The sequence below is a fragment of the Mirounga angustirostris genome, unplaced genomic scaffold (assembly GCF_029215605.1).
Source record: "Mirounga angustirostris isolate CCGP_5_RB_7025 unplaced genomic scaffold, mMirAng1.0.hap1 SCAF_1, whole genome shotgun sequence".
NCBI lineage: Eukaryota > Metazoa > Chordata > Mammalia > Carnivora > Phocidae > Mirounga > Mirounga angustirostris.
This window is the reverse complement of record NW_026991709.1, coordinates 101,630,105-101,656,267: the sequence shown is the minus strand read 5'-3', so window position 1 is coordinate 101,656,267 and position 26,163 is coordinate 101,630,105. Positions and strand designations below refer to the sequence as shown.

General features: G+C 40.1%; 1 protein-coding gene across 16 annotated transcripts; it reads right to left on the bottom strand.

Annotated features, from left to right (window-relative positions):
- Positions 1-632: 632 nt before the first annotated feature.
- On the bottom strand, positions 633-25,864 carry B3GALNT1 (beta-1,3-N-acetylgalactosaminyltransferase 1 (Globoside blood group)). 16 transcript variants are annotated; one of them, XM_054504335.2, is made up of 6 exons: positions 25,724-25,864; positions 24,204-24,295; positions 22,657-22,773; positions 8,309-8,377; positions 5,301-5,392; positions 633-2,670 (listed from the first exon to the last, which is right to left on the bottom strand). In XM_054504335.2, the coding sequence occupies exon 6, from the start codon at positions 2,634-2,636 to the stop codon at positions 1,641-1,643; it is 996 nt and encodes a 331-aa protein (XP_054360310.1). In that variant the 5' UTR covers positions 2,637-2,670; positions 5,301-5,392; positions 8,309-8,377; positions 22,657-22,773; positions 24,204-24,295; positions 25,724-25,864; the 3' UTR covers positions 633-1,640. The 16 variants fall into 16 exon arrangements, with proteins under 16 accessions (XP_054360310.1, XP_064441817.1, XP_064441815.1 ...); XM_064585747.1 differs by having other exon boundaries at positions 24,204-24,292; positions 25,724-25,863; XM_064585745.1 differs by lacking the exon at positions 25,724-25,864 and adding an exon at positions 25,486-25,626.
- Between the last annotated feature and the right edge of the window lie 299 nt (positions 25,865-26,163).

Genomic DNA, 26,163 nt, shown 5'->3' with positions numbered 1-26,163 from the left:
TTATTGTAACTGATTATCAGGTCTGAGACCAGGAAAATGGAAATAACGGTCTTATAGAGAATCACACATTAAAATAGTTCTAATTGGGGGCACCTGGGTGGCTCAGTCAGTTAAGCATCCAACTCTTGATTTCAGCTCAGGTCATGATCTCAAGGTCGTGGGATCCAGCCCCGAGTCAGGCTCTGAGCTCAGCGGGGAGTCCATGCTTGAGCTTCTCTCTCCCTTCTCCCTCTGCCCCTCCACCCCTCTCAAATAAATATATCTTTAGAAAAATAAAATAGGTCTAATTGAAATTAAGTATTTCTTATAGAATTATAAATATTTGAGTGTTACTAGAGCTAACTACATATTTTCACGTTTTTATTTTCTGCCAATGGCTTTGATCTTTTGCCAACCTGTCCTCCAGAAAAAAGGAATCACTTGTCCCATATCAGCCACAATGGGAAATTGCACAACCCCAAGAATATGGGGCAAGGAGTCTTCCTCTTTGATCTACCGGTAGGTCAGAAGTGATCTCCATCACCACTCCTATGAAGAAATGTGCTTCTACATGACATGGAATTCAGTTATGATCTTCAACCACACATTAAGGCTTTCCTTTTGATGTGAAACTAGTAACAACAGCAGCAGCATGTTTTTTCCGTCTTTATTCTCAAATTGACAGTTAATGAGAACACACATGGAACAGATTCATAATAACATTCATAATATCCTGGCCATTGGGTTCTCTCTTTTCTTTTTTGTCTTCAGAGTCCTTTCCAAAAGGAAACATGCTGCCTGGCATTCTATATATTATTCCCAATTTTCAAGTGGAAAAATGAGACAGATGTAGTGACATAAAAACACTGGGAATTACATTTTTAAAAACAAGACAATAATTCAGATCTTCTTGTTTTAATTCTTTTCTGTATCACCACGGTAAAATATTTATCAAAGTCCAAGAGATTACTGATATGCAATAATGACCAATGACTTTACACTAATGGAGCTATCAAACAATAAACTCATCAGTGAAGTAACTGGAGAAAAGTTCAAATGTAAAGGGTGATTCATTATTCTCTTTATAAAGTATTGAAACAACCATAACATTCAAACATCAGAAAGTCCTACGTAATATTAGACAGTAATTCGTAACTGTGAAATGCTGTAACATCTTGAAGTACCTTCTGAATGACCAAAATGGATGAAATTTTGCTCAGTATAACTTCAGTTTTTTTACACAGAACTATGTATTTTAAAAACTGGTAACCCATGTAAGATATACACAAAACCTTTACCTGACTATTCTGTTCAATGATTAGAACTCCACATTGCTTTGTTTTTATGGACTGATGAGATTATAATCCAATGAAATCCTTTTAACACGTTCTAGTTTCTAGAATGGCATGTTCAAATAATTTTGTCCTATTAGTTTTATTAACAAAAATCTCCCATTTCCTCCCATTAGAGGGCCTGACTTGATTTTTGTCTAAATAAGTCACAAGTGTAACCCCTCCAGTCCCTAGTCCATGGGCACTTCATGAGTCTCAGTTCAGTGTAAGTCAACACAGTGACCTTCCCATGAGTTTTCCATTGGAGATTTTAAAGTAATTTTAATATTATCCAAAGAGTATCCTGTCTTTCTCTAGGCTTTTGTCAAATTAATAATGGCATGTGGTATTCCTCAGCATAACCTGCCAAAATGTGATAATTTCCTTGGAAGAAAAGCCATGAGCTGCAATCACACGTCTGAGTTGACAGACATCCAAATGGATCCTATATAAAAAGAAAAGGTTTGTGTCTTCTGGAATATGGATGTCCACTTTTAATAAATTCAAACAGATCCCAACATAAACATCTTCAAACTTGATGGGTTTTACGTGACTCATCATTTCATAGATTCTTGGCACCAAATCTCTGGACATTATATAACCCAACCCACTGCAGTAGGGAGGAAACACCTTGAAGGGATACTCCTGGTATGAAATATGGGCTTTCTGGTAAAATCCTCTATAGGAATAGTTATCGATTAGAGGATAACCTGTGAAAAACTTCTCTGAGTGATTTACATTTAAAAGGTACTTCACTAAGTTGCCAGTATTGATGAAAACATCAGTGTCTGTCTTCATGATGTACTTGGCATTGGGGCAAAACTCAGTTACCCACCTGAATGCCATAATTGTTTTCAAGGTCAGATTATTATACGTGTCTAAAAAATCCTGTCGTATTATGTCACCGTAAAGGAGGTGTTCATCCTCTAAGGACAATGCTAACATTTTGTCTTCCTTTTCAGCCTGTTGGCCTAATAAGAAAAATGTAAGAACCTCATATCCCCACCAAGACTTTTTTTCACCCCAAGTAACTCTAATGGCCTGTCTGGCTTTCACATCTGAAGGGTGTGAGGTCACCAGGATGACAAGAAATGGGTTTTGATGAGAGCAGTTTGAATGCTCTCGAAGCGTGAAGCGAAAGTCTTGTCTGTAAATTGGCTCATACTCATAGAAGTACATCCAGTTTACACGTTCTATCACATTGTAGTGGGGCAGGCTGAGGTACCACATCACAAGGAAACTCAGGAGGGACAGCAGCAGGAGGCTCCATTTGAGGGATCTCAGTGACATCCTACTCGGAAGGGTGGTCAAGAGAGCCAGGGCCATCCACAGCAGCTCCAAAGCACGCGAGCCTCAGGTTCTGGAAGATTTATCAAAGACCTGGTTAGTACTCCACCACCCAAGACACATCATTAAATGATATCTGATTATCTCCTTAAAGTGAGAGGCGGGACAATAAAAGCTCCCAAGCAAACCAAGAATCCTGACCCAAGCCTCCTTAATTTCATTTAACTATAAGCAAATGGATACCAACAACCAAGAGTGCATTTTAGCTTTTTACATCAAGATCAAGGTTAAAAACATATCCTTCATTACTTTGGGAAAAATAATACTTTTTGTTTGATTTAAATAACTGTTGAAATACAATTTTGTCCTGGATGTCCAGAGGGACAGAGAGAGATGAGTAATGGGGGTTAAAAAATAAACCTGCAATGAAAACAAAACAAAATCCAGAACAAAAAGTTGCATTTTTTCTTCACCGGTATGGAAAAGACGTAAAGAAATTAATGCAAGGAGATATTACCAGCGACATGTCCCAATAAACCAAGGGTCTTTCTCAGCTTTGTGATCTGATGTGGATTCTAACAAATCCGAAATAAGGAAAACCCAGTAGCTACAGTTATTCACGTGAGATGGGAGGAAAGCAGAGACTCTTCACCTGAGAGGCAAGTCCTCTAGACACAAACAGGATAACCAATGCTCAGGACTGTGAAGGAGCTTTTACTTGTCCAAAACACATCCCAGCTCCCCTTTTACCTCACTGGCTGAACTCAGTGCTCAGTCTGGATAGCAAGTGCTTAAGTTAAAGGCCTGTCCCCTGTATGGACTGTTCATGTGTTTCCCATTCTAATCTATTCAGAAACCCCGCGCCAGATCAGAATCATGGGAGGGAACCCCCAAGAACACGTGCTTTTACACAGACCCCCAGCTGAGACGAGAACAGAGGTAGGGGACACAGAGCACTCGGCCCGCAGTGACAGTGCGGCCTCAGCTCTGCGCTGGATCCCAAGGACGAGGCTGGTGTACAATTCAGGATCCTGCAGGGCTTTCCTGGTACCATGATCTAAAGACAAACACAAACACAGTGTTTCCTAGATCCTCCCATCCACAGACTACACCAAGCACTAAGAAGACCAGAGGAAGGACATGGGAGAAGAAGGCAATCCCAAGGCAATGGGGAAACATGGCAGACTGTTTATATCAAATGCTAAGGGACTTCAGAAGGAGGGACAGATCAACAACATGGGGGGCAGGCTGAGGAGGTCCTGATGGTGCCCTTTCACCCACAATCATCTGGGGGGAGGGCTCTGGGAAGCCAGAATTTGTTATGGGGGGGCGTACATTAATGTCACTATATGGGAAGGCTGGCCTCCCAAGGGTTCTACTTTGGGTCAGTCTTAGGTCTCTGGACACACAGCTCTTCTGCCTCTTAAAACTATGAAGATGACAGGATCTCAAGACCCCTTGTCCTCACTATCTGGCCATATCTTACCTGCTCTGACTAGTCTGGTCACGGTAATCTTTCCTTTCTCTAGTGCTTTCTATACTTTAAGTCACACAATACAATGGAATGTTCTGGCAAACTCTCCAGTTCAGTTTCATGTATGTGTCTTGCCTCTCAATTTATATTCTATGACCTTGGTGGCAAAGTTGTTCTCACAACTGTCAAAGTGCAAGACAGAGAGAGACCTACAGCAGGAGTGCAATGAACACAGACTTGTCTGTTATGCTATTTCTAGTTGTATAAGGATAAAAGGTAGGTCTGTCCATCCCACTCCATCCTCCTCCCTCCCCCTTACTAGCCTTACATAGCCAGCTCCTGGAAAAACCTGAAACAGAAGAGACCTAGAGAAAGGATTAGAGAAGGAACTAAGTTCTTCTTACATTTTCTCTCATCTGGCTACTAGACACCGCCACAACTTTAGGACACTCAATTTATACCTCAGCCAACGAAAGTCTGCACATTTATTACACAGTTGTCAGGTGCAGTTTTACATCTCATTCTAACAAACAAGCACATTATAATAAATTTCAGACAAAAAGAAAGAAAGTATCCTGTGTGAGGAGCAGCCTTTATAACTGCATAGAGGCAACCAAGGCCCCGTTACTCTTCGATAATGGGAAGAACTCAAAACAGCAAATCTTATTACAGAAGTGATCTTACGTGCCTTCTAGAAGCCATGGTTTCTAGAAGTGAAAATGTGCCTGTAGTCATGAGGTCTACTGCTTGTGGGCCCACAAAGAAAATAAAGCAGCAGCAAGTAGAAGAAGAACTCTCTAGTCCAAAAAAGGGGAAAGGTCTTTTCGAGGACTGGCCGGACAGACTTTAGATTACCTACAACGCAGGCGGCTCTAAGGGCAGAGACCGCATCCCCACCCCAGGTCTGACTTTCAACAAACAGGGCGAGCAGGTATGTTCTTTATCTTTCGGAGCCTCAGCTTCCACATCTCTGCCCTGAAGATGTCAGGACAGCGTAAATGGGGGATAACATGTACAAAACACGTAGCTGGCCAGTAAGTGTTCAGTAAATAGGGTCTGTCATCACCAGCTGTGTTCTTCCCTGGGCAGCTATTCTTCCCTGTTTGTGTTCTCTAAATTGATTTTTATTGTCAAAGGAATTATCCTAAAAAAAAAAAATCATCTTTATAAATGCTTACTACTTAAAGGAAAATAGGTTTCAAAGCCATAAATATATTTCTATTTCTTACCTGCTTCTTGATTTATTTCTTCTGAGTGAAAGACCTTCAATTTCACTAACTGGGCATTCAGTAGTATGCAGCAAAAATAATGCTTGAAATTTCTGTAAGACAGAGAAGAAACTTAACAGCATTTACCTAGGGGTCAGGGGATCAGAAGTCAAAGAAGGGAAAGAAACAAGCCCAGCTCCTCCAGTTTCTTTCTGAACTAGAAACAGATACTGAAATAAAAAGTTAAAAAATTTACCACTAGCCCATAGAATTCAGAGAGTCCATGGCTTCATCATGGAAAAAGAGCACTTGGCGTTCAAGGCTTAAAACATACATCTAAGTTCTCACGTCGTTCTCACGTCACCTGGTGTCTTCGGTCACCGTACCACAGTTTGACTTCCCTGAATAAGAACTCAGCGGTCACTCAAATAAGCGAAACACAAAACTTCTAAGAGACACTGTGCTGGTATCCTTTCCTTCATCCCCTGTTCTACACCTGCGTTCACAGCAGGCAACCCCGGTGTGCAACTGCCGACTACCACTTCCCAACCCACCCTTCCCCTCTGAGCACTTACCCCAGGCACACTGATAGACCGTGAGAAGAGAAACAGTGAGGCAAATCTCGCTTCCTGCCATGATTCACTACGTTCCTGTCTTGGTCTTTACTAGGCAAGCTTGAAAACCAGAGCAGGACATGAAAAACAGGGAGGCACTGACATATATCCCTCCTTATACAAAAAACGTTTCCAATGCATTAAAGACTCAAGTGGGAGAAAAATGAACCTTTCAAAGCACTAAAAGAAAATATGGATGAATATTTTAATAGTTTTGAAGTGGGGAAGACCTTTCAATTACTCAACTGTAAGGAAATAATATAATTTCAAAAATTTCTTGAACAAGATTGAAAAGCAAAAAAATAAAGACAAACAGAAAACTGGAGAAACAAAACAACAATAAAAAGCACAAACAAGGTTGGAAGATAAAAAACAAACTGGGAAAAAAAACACCTGAAATTTTATGACAAAGATTTGTAAACCCAATAAAAAAAAGGCTTCATACAAATTAAGAACAAGATGAATACTACAAGGGAATTAATGGCCAAAAGAGAAATTCTCAAGAGAACTACAAATGATCAATTAAATAAGAAAAGATATTCAAACTCACAAGTAAGGAGAAATATTGACAAAAATCGCAAACCAGCAAATTCAAGGAAAAAACATGACAATATTCAGTATGTGTGAGGGGAAAAGGCATTCTCATGCACTCTGGAGGGAAATTTGAAAACAAGTATCAAAATTTTAAACATACACACCCTTTGACCAAGCAATACCACTGCTAGCAATTTATCCTAAAGAAATAAGTAGGCAACTGTGTGTAATTTAAAATATGAAAAAATTTGATTTAAATGCCTCCCAATAGAGAACTGGTTAAACAAAACTATGATCCATCCATACAAGCGCATATACTTATTCACTATATGCAACGAAACTATATTACCGACATTTCCTTGATATATTACTAAATGAAAACTGCAGTTGCAAAACTGCTTATGTGCTATGAGTCCTTTTGAAAAATGAAAAGATAATTATCTACAAACCCAAAGAGTCACATATGCTGAGCAAGATTTCTAGAAAGATGTGTCCCAGTATGTTAATGGTTTCTATTCTGTGGGATTTCTGGAAGATTTCTTCTTTCTTTCATTTTTCTTTTTGTATCATTTGGATTTTCCACACTATTCATTTTTGTCTTTGTAAATATATAAAAACAAAGCCAAAAAAATTAATTTTATGCTTGCATATCTCAAAAGTTCCACTGAGTGGTAGCAACCCTAAGCTAGCAGTCAGGATTCTGAGTTTCATCTTATCCTAGTTCTTCTCCCAAAGTGTGACCACGTACAATTCATGATATTTCTATTAGGTATTATATTCTCTTATTTTAGTGAATATTATCTCAACATAGTAAGGAATGATTTTAAAAATCCACTCAAAATATAGTAATTCTAATATAAATCTAACAGGATTTACATTAGTTAATAATAATAGTACTTTATATATATGTATATATACACACAGATAAATATAAAAATTTATGAAGTTCAAAACAAATATTATTAGTTTTCCCCCCAATAATGCTATATAGTGGGCCAGCTGGTTTTACTGTACCTATCTTATAGATGAATTTTAGAGATTTCAAGCGAATTGAAGATGAAATAAAGACACTTTCAAACAGACTAGGACTTATAAAGTCTATAAACTCTAGCTCAAAGTACCAAAGGAATATATATTTTAGTATGTAGAAAAATGAACTCAGGAGGAAGGAACGGCATGAAAGAAACAAATGGAAGCAAGGAGATAATTAAAAGATAGTAAAAACTAATACAGATAGTAAAACAAAAAGAGAGAGGGAGAAGAAGAAGAAAAAAAATTATTCTTTTTAATGAGGTCAGAAAAAGTGAAACTAAAATACCATATAAAAATGACATGGTTGCTATAAAAAAAGATTCTCACAAAATTAAAATATGTTAATATTCTTACCTAATTCAGGAGGAAGAAGGAGAGAGTGATAAACTTTAGGACTGTGCAAAAAATTCATTTAAGAATATACATTAACCTTTAGAAGGACCACTGAATTAGTAGGTATGGACTATATATCTTCCATACTGATTGAGAAATAAAAGAAACAAAGCAAGCTATCAAATCAATAGGGGGTAGGACAAGAGAAAAAAAGCAGAGAAAATGCATGGCAAATAGAAAACACAAAAGATGTCAGAAGTAAATATAAATGGAAGCCCCTGGGTGGCTTAGTCGGTTGGGCATCTGACTCTTGGTTTTGGCTCAGGTCATGATCTCAAGGTCATGAGATCAAGCCCTGCATCAGGCTCTGCCCTGGGTGTGGATCCTGCCTGAGGTTCTCTCTCCTTCTCCCTCTGCCTCTCTCTACCCCCACCCCCGCTCTAAAAAAATAAAAAGTTTTAAAAAGTAAAAAAAGAAGTAAATATAAATGTACTGTCAGAGTAAATATACACTCACCTACTAAAAGACAAGAGATTCTCAAATTGGCTTAAAATTCTGCCATTATACTGCTTATAAGACACATGCCTAAAACAAAACAACACAAAAGTTTTAAAATTAGTAAATAAGAAAACATATCAGGAAAATGCCAATCAGAAGGCTGCTGCAATTAAATACTAATGTCACATATTTTAAATGAACAGGCATTCAAAAAGAACAAGAAGATTTTGCTACTAATAAAAGCAGCCATCAAATAAGATCATTTAACAGTCATGAAGCTATATAAACATAAAAACATAGCCTCAAAAAAATATAAAGCAAACTCTGAAAAGTATGAGTACAAATAGAAAAATCTATAATCCTAATGGAAGGTTTTTAACAAATCCCCCTAAATAATACATCAGCAGGCCAAAAATAAGGATATGCATGTTTCAAATAATATTAACAAATTTGGTTTAATAGAATAGTAATATTCGTTTCAAAATCACATGAAACATTTATTAAAAAATTGATCATGTTAGGCTATATAACACATTTCAAGAATTTTTAAAACTCAATTTAACAGGAGTGCCTGGCTAGCTCAGTTCATAGAGCATGCAACTCGATCTCAGGGTTGGGAGTTCAAGACCCACACTGGGTGCAGAGACTACTTAAAGAAAAAAAAAAAACAAAAAAACATACCTCAATTTAACAGAGGCCACATTATTTGACCACAATATAATTATAACAAAAACATAACTTGAAAAACATATAAACAAAAAAAACTTGTTTGGAAACTCAACATCCTTACACACACAATTTGTTTAATCCATAAATTTAAAGAGAATACCATATTGGAAAGTGTACAATATGTGCAACTGAGTAAGATCAATTTACTACATTTCAGTGAGGCACTATTACATCAACTCCTTAACTGAAAACTGTTGGTTTGGGGCAGGGAAGACAAGCTTGTATTTTTTTCTGCTTTAAAGAATGATCTATAGTTCAGGGGAGACAAACAGCTCTAATTAAAGAGGGAAAACTCCTTTTTACAGAAAAATGCCAATTTTAAACGTAGGTACAGTGACAGAATAAGAAAACTATAATTTTGCAACTTCTCATGAAATTATGAATTCAGGCAATGATTATTAATCAGTGTTTTAATCATCAAAGGGAAGATTAATAAGGAGTTGGACATCTGTGTGGTACCAAAGTAATACCACAAAGATAACCTTTTACTCACAAGGACTGAAACAATATAAGCTTTACATTGGAGGAATTAGAGTGCTAATTATCAATGTTAGCATTATAAATGACAGAACAAACGCATACTATTTATCTCCTAAGGAGATGATACAATATGAAATGACAATATTATCTCTGATGAATCCTAGCCAAAAATGTTAACTGGAATTTAATCAAAATTTACACAAAATAGAGAGAATAGAAGAACAAGCTAAGGAACACCACAAGCAACATTCAAAGAAATCCAAGAGCTAGGATTGTCAGCTAGCATGGTGTCTTTAGCTAGTTAGTACCATGAAAAAAGGGAGAGCTGTAGATTAAAAAAGATTTAAGGGGACACAAATTGCAGTGTATGGTCCTGGACTGGATCCTGGAGAGATCTGAATACAACCTAAGTATTAGGTGATGCCAGGAGGATTATTAATCTATTTAGGTGTGATAATGTTAACAGGCTACAACAGGCTATTAACTGGGTAAATAAATGTGGTATAGCTACACAATAGAATACTATTCAGCTACAAAAAGAAACAAAGTACTGATACAGGCTGTAACATACCAGTTTTCAAGAATTCAGAATATGGGGGCCCTGGGTGGCTCAGTCTGTTAAGTGTCTGACTCTTGATTTCGGCTCAGGTCATGATCTTGGGGTTGTGGGATTAAGCCCTGTGTTGGGCTCCATGCTCAGCATGGAGTCTGATTGGGATTCTCTCTCTCCCTCTGCCTCTGCCCCTCCCCCTGCTTACGCTCTCTCTTTCAAAATAAATAAATAGAATCTTAAAAAAAAAAAAAAGAACTCAGAACATGGATGAACCTAAAAAAACATTAAGCTAAGTAAAAGAAGCCTGAAACAAAAAACCATATATATGTGACTCTATAAATGGGAAATATCCAGAAAAGGCAAATCTATAGACAGTAGGTTAGTGGTTGCCTGGGGGTGGCATAAGTAACTGGCTGCAAATGGAGATAAAGAATCATTTTGGGGTAATGGAAATATTTTAAAATTTGATTTGGTGATGGTTGCAGATCTCTGTAAATTTAGTAAAAATCACTGAATTACAATTAAAATGAAATAATTTGGGTGCCTGGGTGGCTCAGTCATAAGCGTCTGCCTTCGGCTCAGGTCATGATCCCAGGGTCCTGGGATCGAGCTCCACATGGGGCTCCCTGCTCGGCAGGAGGCCTGGTTCTCCCTCTCCCACTCCCCCTGCTTGCGTTTCCTCTCTCGCTGTCTCTCTCTCTCTGTTGAAAAATAAATAAAATCTTTAAAAAAAAAAAAAGAATTAATTTTATGGTATGTAAGTCATACCTTAATAAAGCTCTTAAAAATAAAATTTAAAAAATTTTCCTATTTCTAGGAGTATGTATTTAGGAGTAGAAAGTCAAGATACCTGTATTTACTTTTAAAATATTTCAGTAATAAAAACTAAAGAGAGTTAAGAAAACAAATTCCCACTCTCATTCATTTATGGTGGAACAAGAAATGGTAACAACTCTCTGGAGGGCAATTTGGACATACTTACACAAATTACAAATACTTTACTCTTTTCTCAGTAATTTTGGTCCTGGAAATTATTTTAGGCACAGCCGTATATGTCTAAAATGATAAGACCTTTTATTGTTATTAGCTACAACATTATAATAGTAAATGATTAGAAATAACCCAAGGGATCATTAAGGGATTACTTACATAAACAATGATACATCCACACAATGGAATACTATACAGATGTTTAAAAAAAGAACGGAGATGTTTTCTACGTACTGACCATGAAAGATTTTTAGAATACATTAAATGGAGAAGGAAGATCTAGAACAACGTTTATAATGTGCTAACTTTAACTTGTGTTAAAAGGAAGAGAAAAGGGGCACCTGGGTGGCTCAGTCTGTTAAGCATCTGACTCTGGATTTTGGCTCAGGTCAGGATTTCAGGGTTGTGAGATCAAGCCCCACATCAGGATTCTTGCTCCATGGGGAGTCTGCCTGAGATTCTCTCCCCCTCCCTCTCCCTCTGGGGCCCCTGCTCTCTCTCTCTCAAATAAATAAATAAATCTTAAAAAAAAAAAGGAAGAGAAAAAATATGTATATTTGTGTGTGTATGAGAAAAACAATGGAAAGACACATACAATGGGTAGGGAGGAATGGGGTAGATCAGAAAAGGGGTGAGAGCATCCCTTTTTTTTTAAGATTTTATTTATTTGAGATAAAGCGAGAGAGAGCATGAGCTGGGGGGAGGGGTAGAGGGAGAGGAAGAAGCAGACTCCCCACTGAGCAAGGAGGTCAATGCAGGGCTTCATCACAGGACCCTGGGATCATGACCTGAGCCAAAAATAGACGCTTAACTGACGGAGCCACCCAGGCTCCCCGAGAGCATCCCTTTCTTATATTACTTGATATTTCTTTGTTATATTACTTAAATAACATTACTTGGTTATATTACTTTGTAAGTTATATCGTTCTTACATTAATTTGATTCTCAAAACACTTGAATACATTAAAATTCAAAACAATGAAAATAAAAATTTTTCCCTCCCCATTTTAAAGTGGTACATATAAAAACACACTGGATGTAACTAATGCAGTCCTTACAGAAAACTCATAACCTTTTAAAACAATACACACTTTCAAAAGTAGAATTATCTTATATGCATTTTTTGTATCCACTTGATTTTTTTAAACTGGTATATAATTTACATACAATAAAATTCATCCTTTTTATTTTACTGTTCTGAACATGTAACCACCAGCACAATCAAGATATGACTCAATTCCATCACAACAAAAATTCTACTAATGTCCCTTAATCAATCCTTCCCTGAACCTCCAGGCAACCACTGATCTGTTTTTCATCCCTATAGCTTTGCCAAACCAGAATATGTTACATATATAGAATGATACAGTATGCAGACTTTTAAGCATAATGAATAATATTTTTTTTAAAAAAAAGATTGAAAATAAATGAGCTGACTACTTAGCTCAAGAAGTTAAAAGAATAATTCCAATGTTATTACAGAAACAAGAAAACAGAAGGAATAACAAAGATAACGCGGAAAACAATGAAAAACAAAAAAGGAAGATTATTTGAAAAACAAACATTAGGAATAGAAGGGAAGTATCTAATCTGTTAGAGAAACTGTAGCAAACTTACGATGAAACTTTAGAAATATTTCTATTAAAGTCAGTAAAAAGACAAGGATGCCCATTATTGCCTCTACCATCCAGTGCTGTTTTAGAGAGTGTTACTGCCACTAAAACAAGAAGAGGAAATAAGATGTAAAAACTGTTAAGGAAGAGAAGAAAACCTGCCATGATTTTCTACAGAGAAAACTCAAAGGGAAAAAGACAACAGATAAGAACTAACAGGTTTACCAAGATGTTGGATATGAGCTCACATATATATCCAAAACATTTACAAAACCAAAAATCTAAGGAAAAACACAGCACCAACAAAAACTACAGAGTGTCAAATAAAGCTAACAAAAAATGTGCAAGGCCCTGATGTGGAAAGGTAAAAATCTTTTCTGAAGAATTAAAATTAAAAAAAAAAAAGTGAATAAACAAGAGACACATATTCAGGGATAAGAAAACTCAAAAGTAAAGATTCCACTTTCCCAAATTAATCAATAAATTCATAGGATTATGAAAGGAATTTAATGATCTAGGAATAAGCAACACAATTTTGAACACAAAGAATGAAGCTGGGAGTGGGCTGGGTGTTATCAAATCGTACTGAAGAGCTACAGTGATTAAAACAGAGTAGCAGAAAGATTAAACAGCTGAATAGCGCCAAGACTGGAGGCAGATCCACATATACACTGGGACCTGAAAAATGGCAGAAGCTGCATCACAAACCAATGGGGAAAAGAGCCAATAAATGGTTTTGGAATAAATGTGGCTAAAGTAAAACCATATTCATATTTATTTTCAAAATAAAATTCAGGTAGATATGAGAATTTTAAAAAGCAAAACTAAAACTATTATAGAAAAATATAGCAGAATATATCTGTGAACCTATGTGTTGGGAAAGCCTTTGTAAACAAGTTACAAAAAGCATATCCCATAAAAAAGAGGAGAAATACACTAGGTAACATTAAATATATACATTAAAATATAAAGCTTATAGGACAAGGCAAATTAAAAGGTGAGCCACAGACTCAGAGAAGATATTTACAACAAGTGAAACAAAGGACTGGTATCCAGAATCTTCACTATGTTATATAGTATATATTTGTAATAATCTGTTATTCTTTGTTTATATAAAGTTTATGTAAAGCTTACAAATCAAAAAGAAAATGGGTGACACGTGAAAAGTTCACAGAAGAGGAAATCAGAAAGGTCAATAAATATGAAAAGAGGGTCAAACTCACTAGTGATCAGGGAAATGCAAATTAAAGTCAGATACCAAATTTTTAACCCATCAGGAAATATTAAAAAGTTTATTATTAATCAGGTATTGGAGTAAATGCTATTTGTCACACCTTGTGGGCTGAAGTGCACCATTACCGCCCCTTTGGTAGGTAAGCAATATGGCTACATCTAGTAAACTGAAAACTGGACTTTCCTTTCCTGGGACTACATCCTAGAAAAACTCTCATATGTGTACACACATGGAGATATGTGCAAGCACGCTCACTATGGGGCTATGAAAACAGATAATCTGAGGCAACTTAAATGTCTATCCAAAATGTCTATCCATAAGATAATAAATCAATAAAACCTGGTACTGTCTTCCAAAGGAATCCTACAAGACAGTTAAAAGAAATGAACTAGATTTATACACAGAGCATCAATTTGGATAGTATTAAAAAATAAAATGTTGAGTAAAATATACAAGTTGAAAAATCAAATACACATGTAATACCATTTATATAAGTAGTTTTAAACAGCACCCAAGAAACAGTGAGGTTTCAGAAGCAGCTATGCAAACAAAACTTTTTTTTCTCTCCAAAGATTTTATTTGAGAGAGACAGAGAGAGAGAGAGAGAGAGAGAGAGAGTGCGCATGCGCGCGCTCGAGGGAGCAGAGGGAGGGGGAGGCAGAGGGAGGAGGGAGAAGCAGACTACCTGCTGAGCGGGGAGCCTGATGCAGGTCTCCCAAGATCATGACCTGAGTCAGTCAGCCCTCAACCAACTGAGCCACCCAGGAGCCCCCCCACAAAATTATCTTTTAAAGAAACTGCAGGAATTCCTCCCACACTCAGCAGTGTGGGTGTCACTGTGGAAGAATGAAAGGGGCATGCGGTGAAAAGGGGAAAGAGAAGACTAGCCACAAATATAAAGTATTAGCATCTGTTAATTCAGGGTGATGGAAATATAGGCATTCTCTTCTATTTTTAGCTTTCTTTGTATTTAAAATTTATCAAAACAGGGAAAAAAAAGCATAATAAAAACGCTTGGATATCAGAGTTAAATGGCCCACCTAAATCTTAGCTGTAATATTTAATGGCTGTGTGACTTTGGGGAAGTGACTTAATTTCTCAAAAGCATCTTTTTTCAGCTATAAACCAAGTACCACAATACCAATTCAGTTACCATGGGTTTCTGTGGGAACATGGACTATTCAGTCAGTACACTCGGTAGTTTCTGAAGTTAAAGTGTCACTCAGGTGTGTGGATAAATGTGGACCCACTATGACGTCACAGGAATCAAAGTGGCCTGGCCTGAGACTTGGGACTGGCTCATACCCTGACAGTGGGGGCACAGAGCAGCAGTTCTTCTAGCACAAGCCTCCTTAGGAAGGCCATGAACCCCGACACTGTTCTAAATCGCATGTCCCAGGAGAGGGGCAGATAGAATCTAAAACATCGACGAATAGAAAAATAAAAAGGCCCAACAGGAAAATACACCACTATTTTATTACTGACTAATAATGTCATTTATCACTGTGAAGAAGTTATATTTATAATTTTAAAATGATTTCTATTTTATAAAAGATGAACTTGTGATTATTTTAACTAAATGTACAGGCACCGACTAGATTCTAAATAATTTACTTTAAACAAATAATCTTCTCTATCCCACAAATCTAGCATGATACTGGTGCACAGCAGGCCACCAGTAATTACTTGTCGATTTGGTGGTTGATCCACAACAACTGAAGAAACATCTCAAATAATAGAAAAGCCCAGAAAACCTCCAGAGACAAAACAGGTTGGCTGCTTCCAAAGCTTTAACCATCAAATGAAACCTCCATCCTCAGAGAAGAAATCTGCATTTCAGTTATTAACACCAGAACTTTCTGGGAGCCAAAGAGGGCTGCATCTATCTTATCCATAAGTGTTACAGAGCCCTCAAAAGGGTTCCAGGGACAAAAAAAAAAAAAAAAAAAAAAAAGGAAATCATTCAAATAAACTTAAATTAGTATTTCTTAATGGAGGGCTCCTCAGTTTTTAATATGCTAATGTACATTCTCTGAGAAGGGGATATATTCTGCAATGTTTCTCAAATTTATCTGAAGAACCTTTTTTAATTTTCAGTGCCTCTGGCAAGGACTGAACTCTATACTTTGGAAAATCCTGTCCTCGATCATCTTTGTAGTCACTGAATTAATAAACTAATTTTGGTGAATTAATAAATAAAAATTTAAGCAGTAGTTTGGAGTTAAAAAAAATTGTACAAACTGGTTCAATTTTTTTTGGCAAAGTTTTTAGTGTTATTCCACTAAAGCTGAAGAAACATGTACCCTGCGATGTAGCAACTCCCAGTCCTAGGTAGAATACTCAACAATATGTAAATAGGAACACCAAAAAATGTTCAAGAAAGTTCATAACAGCACACTATCCATGATAACCCCAACCTGGAAACAACCATGGTACAAGGGAGAAACAAATTTATACAACAGCGCCTTATACAAAATGGAAATGAACAAACTACAACCTCATGTGACATTCTAGAGAGTCTCTCAAACACAATGTGGAGCTAAAGAAGCCAGACACAAGAAGACTAGACACTATGTTTCCATTTACACAAAGCTGAAAAGCAGGAAAAAGTAATCTATGGTGTCAAAGATGACAAGGACACTGGTAACCCCTGGAGACAAGTAGGGAATATAATAGGTAGGGGCCAGAGGGGACTTTCCCAGGTGCCGGCCACGTTCTATTTCTTGACCTGGATGGTGCCTACAGGTGTGTTCACTGTGATAATTCATTTCCTAATCTGCACTTTTTTTTTTTGCATGTTTTGCTTAAAAAAAAAAAAAGTTAAAACAGCTTGGCAATCCAATCAGTCATTCTGTTTGGTTACTGTGCACAATCAGTGTTGGCAGGTGTCTACATGACATGCTGGCCCCAGATGCCCAGCTGTGGTGAGAGCACTGGGAACTGCTACCAGGCACTAACTCATGTAATCTTCAAGACATCCCACGAATAAAGGCACTTTTGAAATCTTTATTGTTTGCATTGAATAGGTGAGGAAACTAAGGCTCAGGGAGAGTCAATAACTTGCCCAAAGTCACAGGCCTGTAAGTGGTAGAGACAAAATCAAACAGGACTCCAAATCTCATGTTCTTGGCACTATCCTTCCTATCCCAGGGAATCTGCTACATGCCTACTGACCAGAGTTGCTCGAGTGGTTTTAATTTCTCATGACCATCGAACCTTGAAACAGTAAAGCAGCATCACAACCTTACCGTCTTTACACAGAAAGACTCAAAATTCTCCCTCTCAAAACCTAAAACATGAATTATTAACAACAGGAAAAAACAATAATAAATGGGGTGCCTGGGTGGCTCAGTCAGTTAAGCATCTGCCTTCAGCTCAGGTAGTGATCCCAAGATCCTGGGATCAAGCCCTGCATTGGGCTCCCTGCTCAGCAGGAAGCCTGCTTCTCCCTCTCCTTCTCCCTCTGCCCCTCCCCCGCCCGGTAATTTCTCTACCTCCAATAAATAAAATCTTTTAAAAAAATGATAACTAATAATTTATGCAGATACAGACCTTCTTATTTTGCATCAAAAATATGCTGGGAACTATGGGGCGCCTAGGTGGCTCAGTCAGTTAAGCATCTGACTCTTGATTTCAGCTCAGGTCATGATCTCAGGGTCCTGAGATGGAGCCCAGAGTTGGAGTCTGTGCTCAGCAGAGAATCTGCTTGAGAATCTCTCCCTCTACCCGTCCCCTCACTTGCGCACTCCCCCCAGCTCTAAAATAAATAAATATATCTTTAAAAACATGCTGGACACTAGGAAATTGGGGGACTGGGAAGGTGGTTGGAGGGATCAGTCCAAATGCAAGGACTCCAGAGAAACAGAAGAATTATTACAATGGTACAATTATTTAAGCCAAAATAACCTGAAATTCTTTCCTGGGGTACAAAAATGTTGCTTATTTTCTGCGAAGGGAAATAAAATTCAATTATTTAAAAAAAAATATAAAACTCCTTTAAGTACAAGTCTAATATATGTTCATTAGAGAATTGTGAATGCAAAAACAAAGCACAAAGACAATGAAAGCTTAAGGGTAACAATCTTAACATTTTTTGAAGAAAATCTATCTATCCCATCTGTCTCTCAGGAATACATAAGCCCCCCATCTCATTGCTGCCATGTCTCCTCCCATCCCTATTTTGGCCATAATGGCTTCGTTTTTGAGCCCTGACTGTGTCAAACTTTCCCTCCCTCGGGGAGTCTGCACTTGCTGTCTCTCTAACTCAAAAGCTGGTTCCTAAAAAGGCTGGCTCCTTCTCCTGCTTCAGATCCCAGTAAAATGTCACTTAGGCAAGTCCTTCCCTGACCCCTTCCCGGGCCCACACTTTCTATCACACCCCTCATTATTCTCCTCTCAGCAGTTAACCAACCCGGATTTTCTACTGTCTATTGTCTGTTCCCTTCCCAAGAATCTGAGGTTTGTGAGGGAAAAGGCCTTGCACACAGTAGGTGCTAGGTGGATATCTGAATGCTGCACAAATGCTCTGGTAATGTGCTTTTACCCATTCAATATATTAAGATCCCCACGAATAAATTGAATCCAAAAGCAAACTCCTGAATCTGTTAGATTATGCGTACTTTTCCTCAGCTCTCTCATGATACAAAGCCTTCTTCTAATAGGCTATCCTAATTCTGATCATGTTCATTTTAAAAGGTCCAGACATGAAAAAGCAAAAAACAAAACGAAACAAAACAAAAAACCCCACCAAAAACCACATTTCAATAAAATTCTAAGCCTGGGCATACTAGATTTAGGATCACCGAAGGAGAAAATGTGTGCTATCATTAAAGATCATTATAAAAGTACCATCAGTTGTGCAAATTATGACTCTTCTTCCACATAAAAGAACAGTAGTGCAAAGGGTAGAAATCCTAATAGCCCCAACAAGGCCCTGTGCACACTGAGTTTAGTACAAATCATAATTACACACATCAGTCATGTCCTATTCTTTATAGAGGGAGACATACACATATCAATACACCTCATGAAGAAAATTCCCCTACTAGCTCCCTCTGCAACTGAACATATTAATTCATAAACAAAGCAATATAAAACTCTACCATTCTGACCTCCTCTGTTTATATTAGAAACAAACAAAACCAGTGATGCCTGGCCACTACCTCTCTCTTCCCTTTTCTTTCTGGACCCAGTGGTTCCTAAACTTGGCTGTCTATTATAAGCTCTCGGAGAACTTGAAAACCTCTGGAAGCCCGGCCGTACCCGGGACTAACTGAATGAGAGTTGCAGAGGGCAGTGAGGCTCCTGCGGCAGTATCTTTAAAGTTTTCTAGGTGATTCCAGTGTGCCGCTTTAGACCTCACTATTCCAAGTACAGTGCCTGGGCACCACCTGGGAACTTGCTAGAAATGCAGAGCCTTAGGCCCAACCCCATCTGATCGCAGTGAATCAGAAACTCCGTTTCATGAAATAACACATGTTGAACATTTAGGATGGGGCTGGCGTGCAGTAAGAACTAAGTAGATGGCACTGCTATTTTTATTTATTAAAGTCCACTACATGGTCCTCTAACGTATTCTTATTTGCTTACATTTGTTCCATTTACAGACCTTGCAGCAGCTCCCAGTGTCTCTTATAGGATACCATATGGTCTACAGCACATATGGACATGCAAATAAATCCTAGTTTATCCACATTCTCCCTCCAAATCAGTAAGTTTTCTCTCTTTTTTTTTTTTTTTAGTAGGCTCCACACCCAACGTAGGGCTTGAACTCACGACCCTGAGATCAAGAGTCACATGCTCGGGCGCCTGGGTGGCTCAGTTGGTTAAGCGACTGCCTTGGGCTCGGGTCACGATCCTGGAGTCCCGGGATCGAGTCCCGCATCGGGCTCCCTGCTCGGCAGGGAGTCTGCTTCTCCCTCTGACCCTCCTCCCTCTCATGCTCTCTGTCTCTCATTCTCTCTCTCGCAAATAAATAAATAAAAAATCTTTAAAAAAAAAAAAAAAGAGTCACATGCTCTACTGACTGAGCCAGCCGGGCGCCCCAATAAGCTTCCTTTCAGAATCCAAAGATGATGTTTCCTCTAGCATCTTAAAGTTGCTAACATTTTGCCACCCTGAACATATAAGCCCACAGGAACTACGAGTAGAGGTTCACATGCCAAATGCAACATTTCTCAGTTCCTCTTCCACACAAGCTCCCCTCTCTTGTGATCTTCCTCCCGCCCCCTGATCTTCCCGTAACTGGGAGTGATTGGAACTCTCAAAAGTCTACGATGGGTATTTCTGGCATCTGGTGGAGAACTACAAAATACATTAACCTTTTCAAACTGAGGTGTGAAATATTTGAGTGGCACCAATTATTTTAAGGATTGTGCCTATTTGATAAAGCTTACACTCCTCCCTCTTACTCTGAAGCACAGCTGGACATACAATAGAGAATCAAATTTTATTTACTGCATGGATGAACTGGAACCGCTATACTTGCCGAATTTAATAACACTTAAAAATGAGATACGCTTTACTCTGTCGGGGCAAACAAAGTTAATGTTAAAAAAAGCCCTTGCTTTCTACTTTATCCAATTTCTTCATATTCCCCTCTCTGCATACTTTTAGCAAAAGCCCCTGCTTGGTCCTGGCACTGTAGGAAGTACTCTCCATACTTCCACTATTTGTTGGTTAAAATAATCTATGAGGTATGCACTACTACCATAGCATTTATTTTCCAGTTGAGGAGACTGAGACGTGGAGACCTGATCATGAGTCAGGGTCTCACAGCCTGCAAGCAGGGCTGGGAATCCCGGACTCCTCATCCTGAGTGGGCTCCACAACCACGCCCCACTAGGCACCTTCCCTAATTTGTGTTAATCTCGCTGGCATCTTCATGCTTTCTTCCACATAGTGCAGCACCTCTTATCTTCCTCAGGGTGAAGAGCTGTCAAAGCTAACCCAGAAACTTAAAAAAAGGAGGAATCCTATGTGCAAATACCGTTCAATTTCCAAGCAGATCATGCTCTTTCTAATTCTCATCCAGACAAGATCCAACTAGTGTTCCCTTCACATACACTTTTCAGAAAAAGAGGAACTGCTGAGAAGAATAACATTAATGAGTTTATATTCCAGATAACCCTGAATAAATTACTGAGCTTCAGTAAAAATTAGCAAACACTCCAACACAAAGGCAATGACCATCAGGAGCCAGCAGAGATTCAGAGCACTTGTCTAACTAACTCATCTCCATATTCAAAAGGTTCCTTCACCTGAAGATCAAAGGAAGCCTTAGATAATTCACAAGAATTAAGTTTCTCTGAAGAGGGCAGGGCACTGAATGGTCTTTCTGAAAAAAGTGGACAAGTGAGCCCAAAGATGGTGCCTCACTGGTTTCAAAACTGGCTGATCCCTCATGTCCCATGTGTTCTCCATAGCCAGTCATGTGTTCAACAAACACTTTTGGGCTCGTGCTGGACTGTGAGAATACGGTACTGACCAAAACACCCAAACAGGGCAAAAGTGGACGTACCTCTGCACTCAGGGGTGAGCAGTCTGAAAGAGCCACATGATAGAACAGCCTGGGGAAAGAGGCAACAAGATGACTGGGTCTGGAGAGAAGGTAGGAAAACTGGAGCAGAGCAAAGATCACACAAGTCAGGCAGAACAGCAGGAAGGCTGGCTTGAAAGCTGGGCTTCCTGTCTCTGTTTTGTTATAAACAGTTTTACCCATTGGAGGAAAAGAACAGGGGAAGCTGCTCTAGTTAATATCTCTTCTCATTGTTGCCCTAGGTTAGAAATATTACATATCTTTGTCATTCTTATCTGTCAGGCTAAGTCACCAATTACCTTTTCCTTAGTTATCATTTTTTCATTCGACATGCCAGACCTGTGTTAGAGGCTGGGACCGCCATGGGGAAAAAGAACCCTGCCTTGCCCTCAAGTTGTTGACATCATGTAGAGCATGGAGGAAGGTTGAGGACTCCAAGGCTCAGACTGAACATTATGGGTAAAGCCCACCTGGAGAAGATGGGAGGGAGACCTCCCTGCTCAAGTGTCTCTAAATGTGTGGTCAGGGTCCATGGCAGCGAGCTGACTTTGCACTCTCAGAATGTGCAGATGCTTGATAAAAATGCAAATTACAGAACCTATTATCAGTTTAGAGAAAAGAACTATTTAACATTGAGAAGAGTTGATAAGAATTTTTTCTCTTAGAAAGGGGGTATCTCCATCCTTGAAAACAAAGTCTGTTACAAAACAGGAGCCAAATATAGTGCTTCTTTATGCTAACTTAAAAATGCCTGTACAGGGGTGCCTGGGTGGCTCAGTCGTTAAGCGTCTGCCTTCGGCTCAGGTCATGATCCCGGGGTCCTGGGATCGAGCTCCGTATCGGGCTCCCCGCTCCGCGGGAAGCCTGCTTCTCCCTCTCCCTCTGCCCCTGCTTGTGTTCTCTCTCTCGCTGTGTCTCTCTGTCAAATAAATAAATAAAATCTTAAAAAAAAAAAAAAATGCCTGTACAAAACGCACAGCTTGGGAGTTTAGCAGAATTCTACGTTCTAGTCCAGGAGTGGCAAAAAAAAATTTTTTTAATAAAAGTGCAGATAGCAAACATTTTCTTTGTGGGCCATACAGTCTCTATCCCAGCCACCTGATTCTGTCTTTATAGTAAAAATGGAGCTATATACTATATTAAGCAAAGAGATGTGGCTATGCTCCAAAAAACTTTACCAAACAGGCTGCTGGTCTGGAGGTGTTGTTCTAGCCCCATGAAATGGCATACCTTAGAAGAGCAAGAAAATCTCAATTTCCTGGGGTGCCTGGCTGGCTCAGTCAGTAGAGCATGTGACTCTTGATCTCAGGGTCATGAGTTCAAGCCCTACACTGGGCAAGGAGCCTACTAAAAAAAAAAGAAAAAAGAAAAAAAAAAAGAAAATCTCAATCTCCTAAAATCTTTCTTCTCTGTGTTTCCTTATTACTGAAGGGGGGATCCTAGTGGTGGTAACATGTTCCCATATAACATGGTTCCTGGAGGGTAGACAGGGCTGAATAGTATTAAGCTAGGCTATGGATGCTCTACGGGGACAACAAAAGGCCTGGCGTCCTGACTAATTCAGGGTCAGAAACACATAGAATGAAAAATTAATAATCTACTCTAGCTTTCTGGCTTTACTCCTTCACTTCTCAGAGCTTCAGGGGTTACAAGTTATCTCCCTAGCCATCGGGCAATGTCTCAGGGCCTCACCGTTGGGATGTTCTGTGGCTTCATCTTCATCTTCCCCTCGTTTAGACAAACCTCCTACAAATCACTATGCTTCCTGCACATACCTTCACCGTCCCCTCTCATCTAAATCACAACGTACCAAAAACTCTGGTGCCAAAAGCAAATCAGTATTAATAACAGGCAACTTTTTACTGAAATAAAACCATTGTTCGCAGTCCCAAAAGAGATATTTGCAGAAGAAATGCTGTCAAATGAACTGCAACTTTTGAATGCATCTGCTGTACAAGGCCATTTAAGAGCATCCTATTTGACTCCCCACATTTGACCTCATTCATGAAGTTGTACAGTGTGGTCACCACACAGTGAGCAGGGATGAGCAATGACAACTTTTAGAACTGCAAAAGAAAAGTGTATTTGGCCTCACATTATATGGTTGTGAATGGGATAAAGGCACTTTCTCAAATGGGATTCTACCTGTATCACCCAATGGGGGAAAGAACAGAGCTGCAGACTGGGCACAGAGAGAAGGCAAATCATTTCAAGGGATATGAACAGAGGAAAAAGTATCCACTGGAGTATTTTCTTAGGAATAAAGAGAGTGAGGGGCGCCTGGATGGCTCACTTGTTAAAGCGTCTGCCTTCAGCTCAGGTCATGATCCCAGGGCCCTGGGATCGAGCCCTGCATCAGGCTCCCTGCTCAGCTGGAAGCCTGCTTCTTCCTCTCCCTCTGCCCCTGCTTGTGTTCCCTCTCTCGCTGTGTCTGTCTCTATCAAATAAATTAAAAAAAAAAAAAAAAAAAAAGGAATAAAGAGAGTGGAGTCTGAGGTTGAATATGGCCACCAAATTAAGTTTACATAGTTAATTTTTCCTGAGTTATCACGGTATTTTAATAATAATCCAATTTTTAGAAATACATGTATCATCCAGAATGGTTTAGTAAAGCTTAACTCTTACAACCCTCAAATCCTTCAGGGAAAAAAGATATACCAGAATATACAACAGAATTTGTAGCTGTGTAAATGATCCTTAGAATCTTATAAAGGAGACTATTACAGTCAATTTTAACCAGTCAGGATAATTTCTAAATTAAAATAAGATGAACTTACCCACAGAATTTCAGATGAGACTAAAGCACTAGCAGAAGTTTTTCTGCTGTTTTCCATATTCCATGCTTAATTAAAAGATTTGCTGTGAACTACTGAGCAAAAGAACAGAAAAAGAATACATCTAAGTCATAACTCAACACCATCAAGCAATATAACATCTAAAATCAATGCTCTATACCCAGCAAGCTGCTAAGGAGCAAATTATTATACATCAACATTCTCCTCGTTTTTGGAAAAGCTTTGGTCCTCTCTTCTTCCTCCTTGCTTTTAAATCACCTCATGCATCCGCTCTGGAATTATAATTTGGCCACTGTTCTGGTAACAGGCTTTATTTTCATGGCTGGAATTACCCAATGACCATTCATTTGAATGAACCTTCTAGTCTAGAAGAAAAAAATGTTTGACTCTTATCTCTTAATAAATAGCTCCCTTCTCTAGACTGATAAAAGTTCAGATGCGCTTTTATCAGGTATCAACACATTCTGAGAGCACAAACTCAGCTCCCTACATCCCTCTAAGACACCTGGGGAAAGCTAAAACACAAACTTATTCTCAGTTGAAGACTGCAAACTCAAATCTTCCTTACGTCTGAAAACAGAAAAAAAGATATGGTTTGGTAATCTGTTCCTTGCTACTAGCTTTTCCTGACAAAGCAGCACGTCCTAAACATTGGTACTATGTGCAAAATAGAGAGGGGAAAAAAAACCCCATCTCTGCCTTGCAAATCTCCCTCCTAGTCCAACAGTGAGGAGTGGAAGAGAAGGAAATACGGAATGCAACGCATCATTCCTTACTGCTTGGAAAAGTGAGGCTCCATTGCACCTTTCAGATTTCTTTTCAAATGCCTGTATGCCGTTAAGATCGCCTCTTACAGCCCTAGCTCCTTGGGGTTTCCTTTTCTCTCTGCCCAATTCGCCCCTTCTCCTCCTTGGGTCCATATTCCTTACAATCCCTCCCGATGAAGAAGAACCCTCCCACAATCCGACTGCCAGGCCCTTCCCCAACGCCTTGGGAGTGCGTTCGCCCCGGGCCTGCTGGGAAATCCACCAAAACCGAGACACCGTCCCTCCTCTCCCCCCGGCAGTCGCGGCCAACGCGCCCCGGGCTGCTCCCCGAGTTTGTCGCCAGGGCGGCCCAGGGCGACGGCGATCCGGGGGCTGCGCCCTAAGGCAGAGCCGGCAGGACAGCGTGCTCCTTGCAGGCGCGGCCTGGGCCCGCCACGCGTCCCTGCGCCCCTCAACGTCGCCCAGGGCCCCACCGGGTCCCGTTCCCCCCCGCTCACCGGGATCCGGCGGCTAATCGTCGCCGAGGCCGGAGCCCCTGGGCGCGGCTGCTCCGGCGCCACCCCGGCCGCGCTCTGGGAAGGGCCGGAGTGGGCGGCACCGCCCTGCGCGCCTCCCGGCCTCGCCGCGCCGGCAGTGCCGTCCAGGGAGAAGCCAGTCCCAAGGCCACGCCCGCCACCCAGCCCTGGGGTCTCCAAGGCTTTCGGATCGCCCCCAGCGGCCCCGCCTGGCACTCACCTCCCGCGCGCGGCACGAAGCGGGCTCCGACGGCGGCTGGCGGGCCGCCGATGCTGCCGCCCCGCGCGCACACGCAGCCTCCCGCAGCCGCACGCACGGCCGGGCGCGCGCAGACCACGCGCCGAGGCCCGGGAGCCCCTTGCTCGCTCGCACGCACGCGCGGGCCCTGAGCCCCGCCAGCGCGGCCCCCCGCGGCCCGCAGCCGTGCGCACTCTCCCGGGCGCGCTCCGTCGCTCCTCGCCGTCACCTGGCGTTCCGAGTACGGTATGCGTTTTACATTTGGGGCTCGCAGAGGCTGGGCAACTTAGTGCCGGACCTCTGGCCGGGATTTTGCCCTGTTTACTAGCGGCGCAAATCCGCGGCCTCGAGGCAGTCCTGGAGGGATTTACTTGTTAGAGTCCGCAAAGAGCTGTTACGGAGAGAAGAAACCTCGGCAAGGT

Coding starts and splice junctions, on each gene's coding strand:
- B3GALNT1 (XM_054504335.2), bottom strand. CDS start 2,636: ATGGCCCTGGCTCTCTTGACCACCCTTCCGAGTAGGATGTCACTGAGA.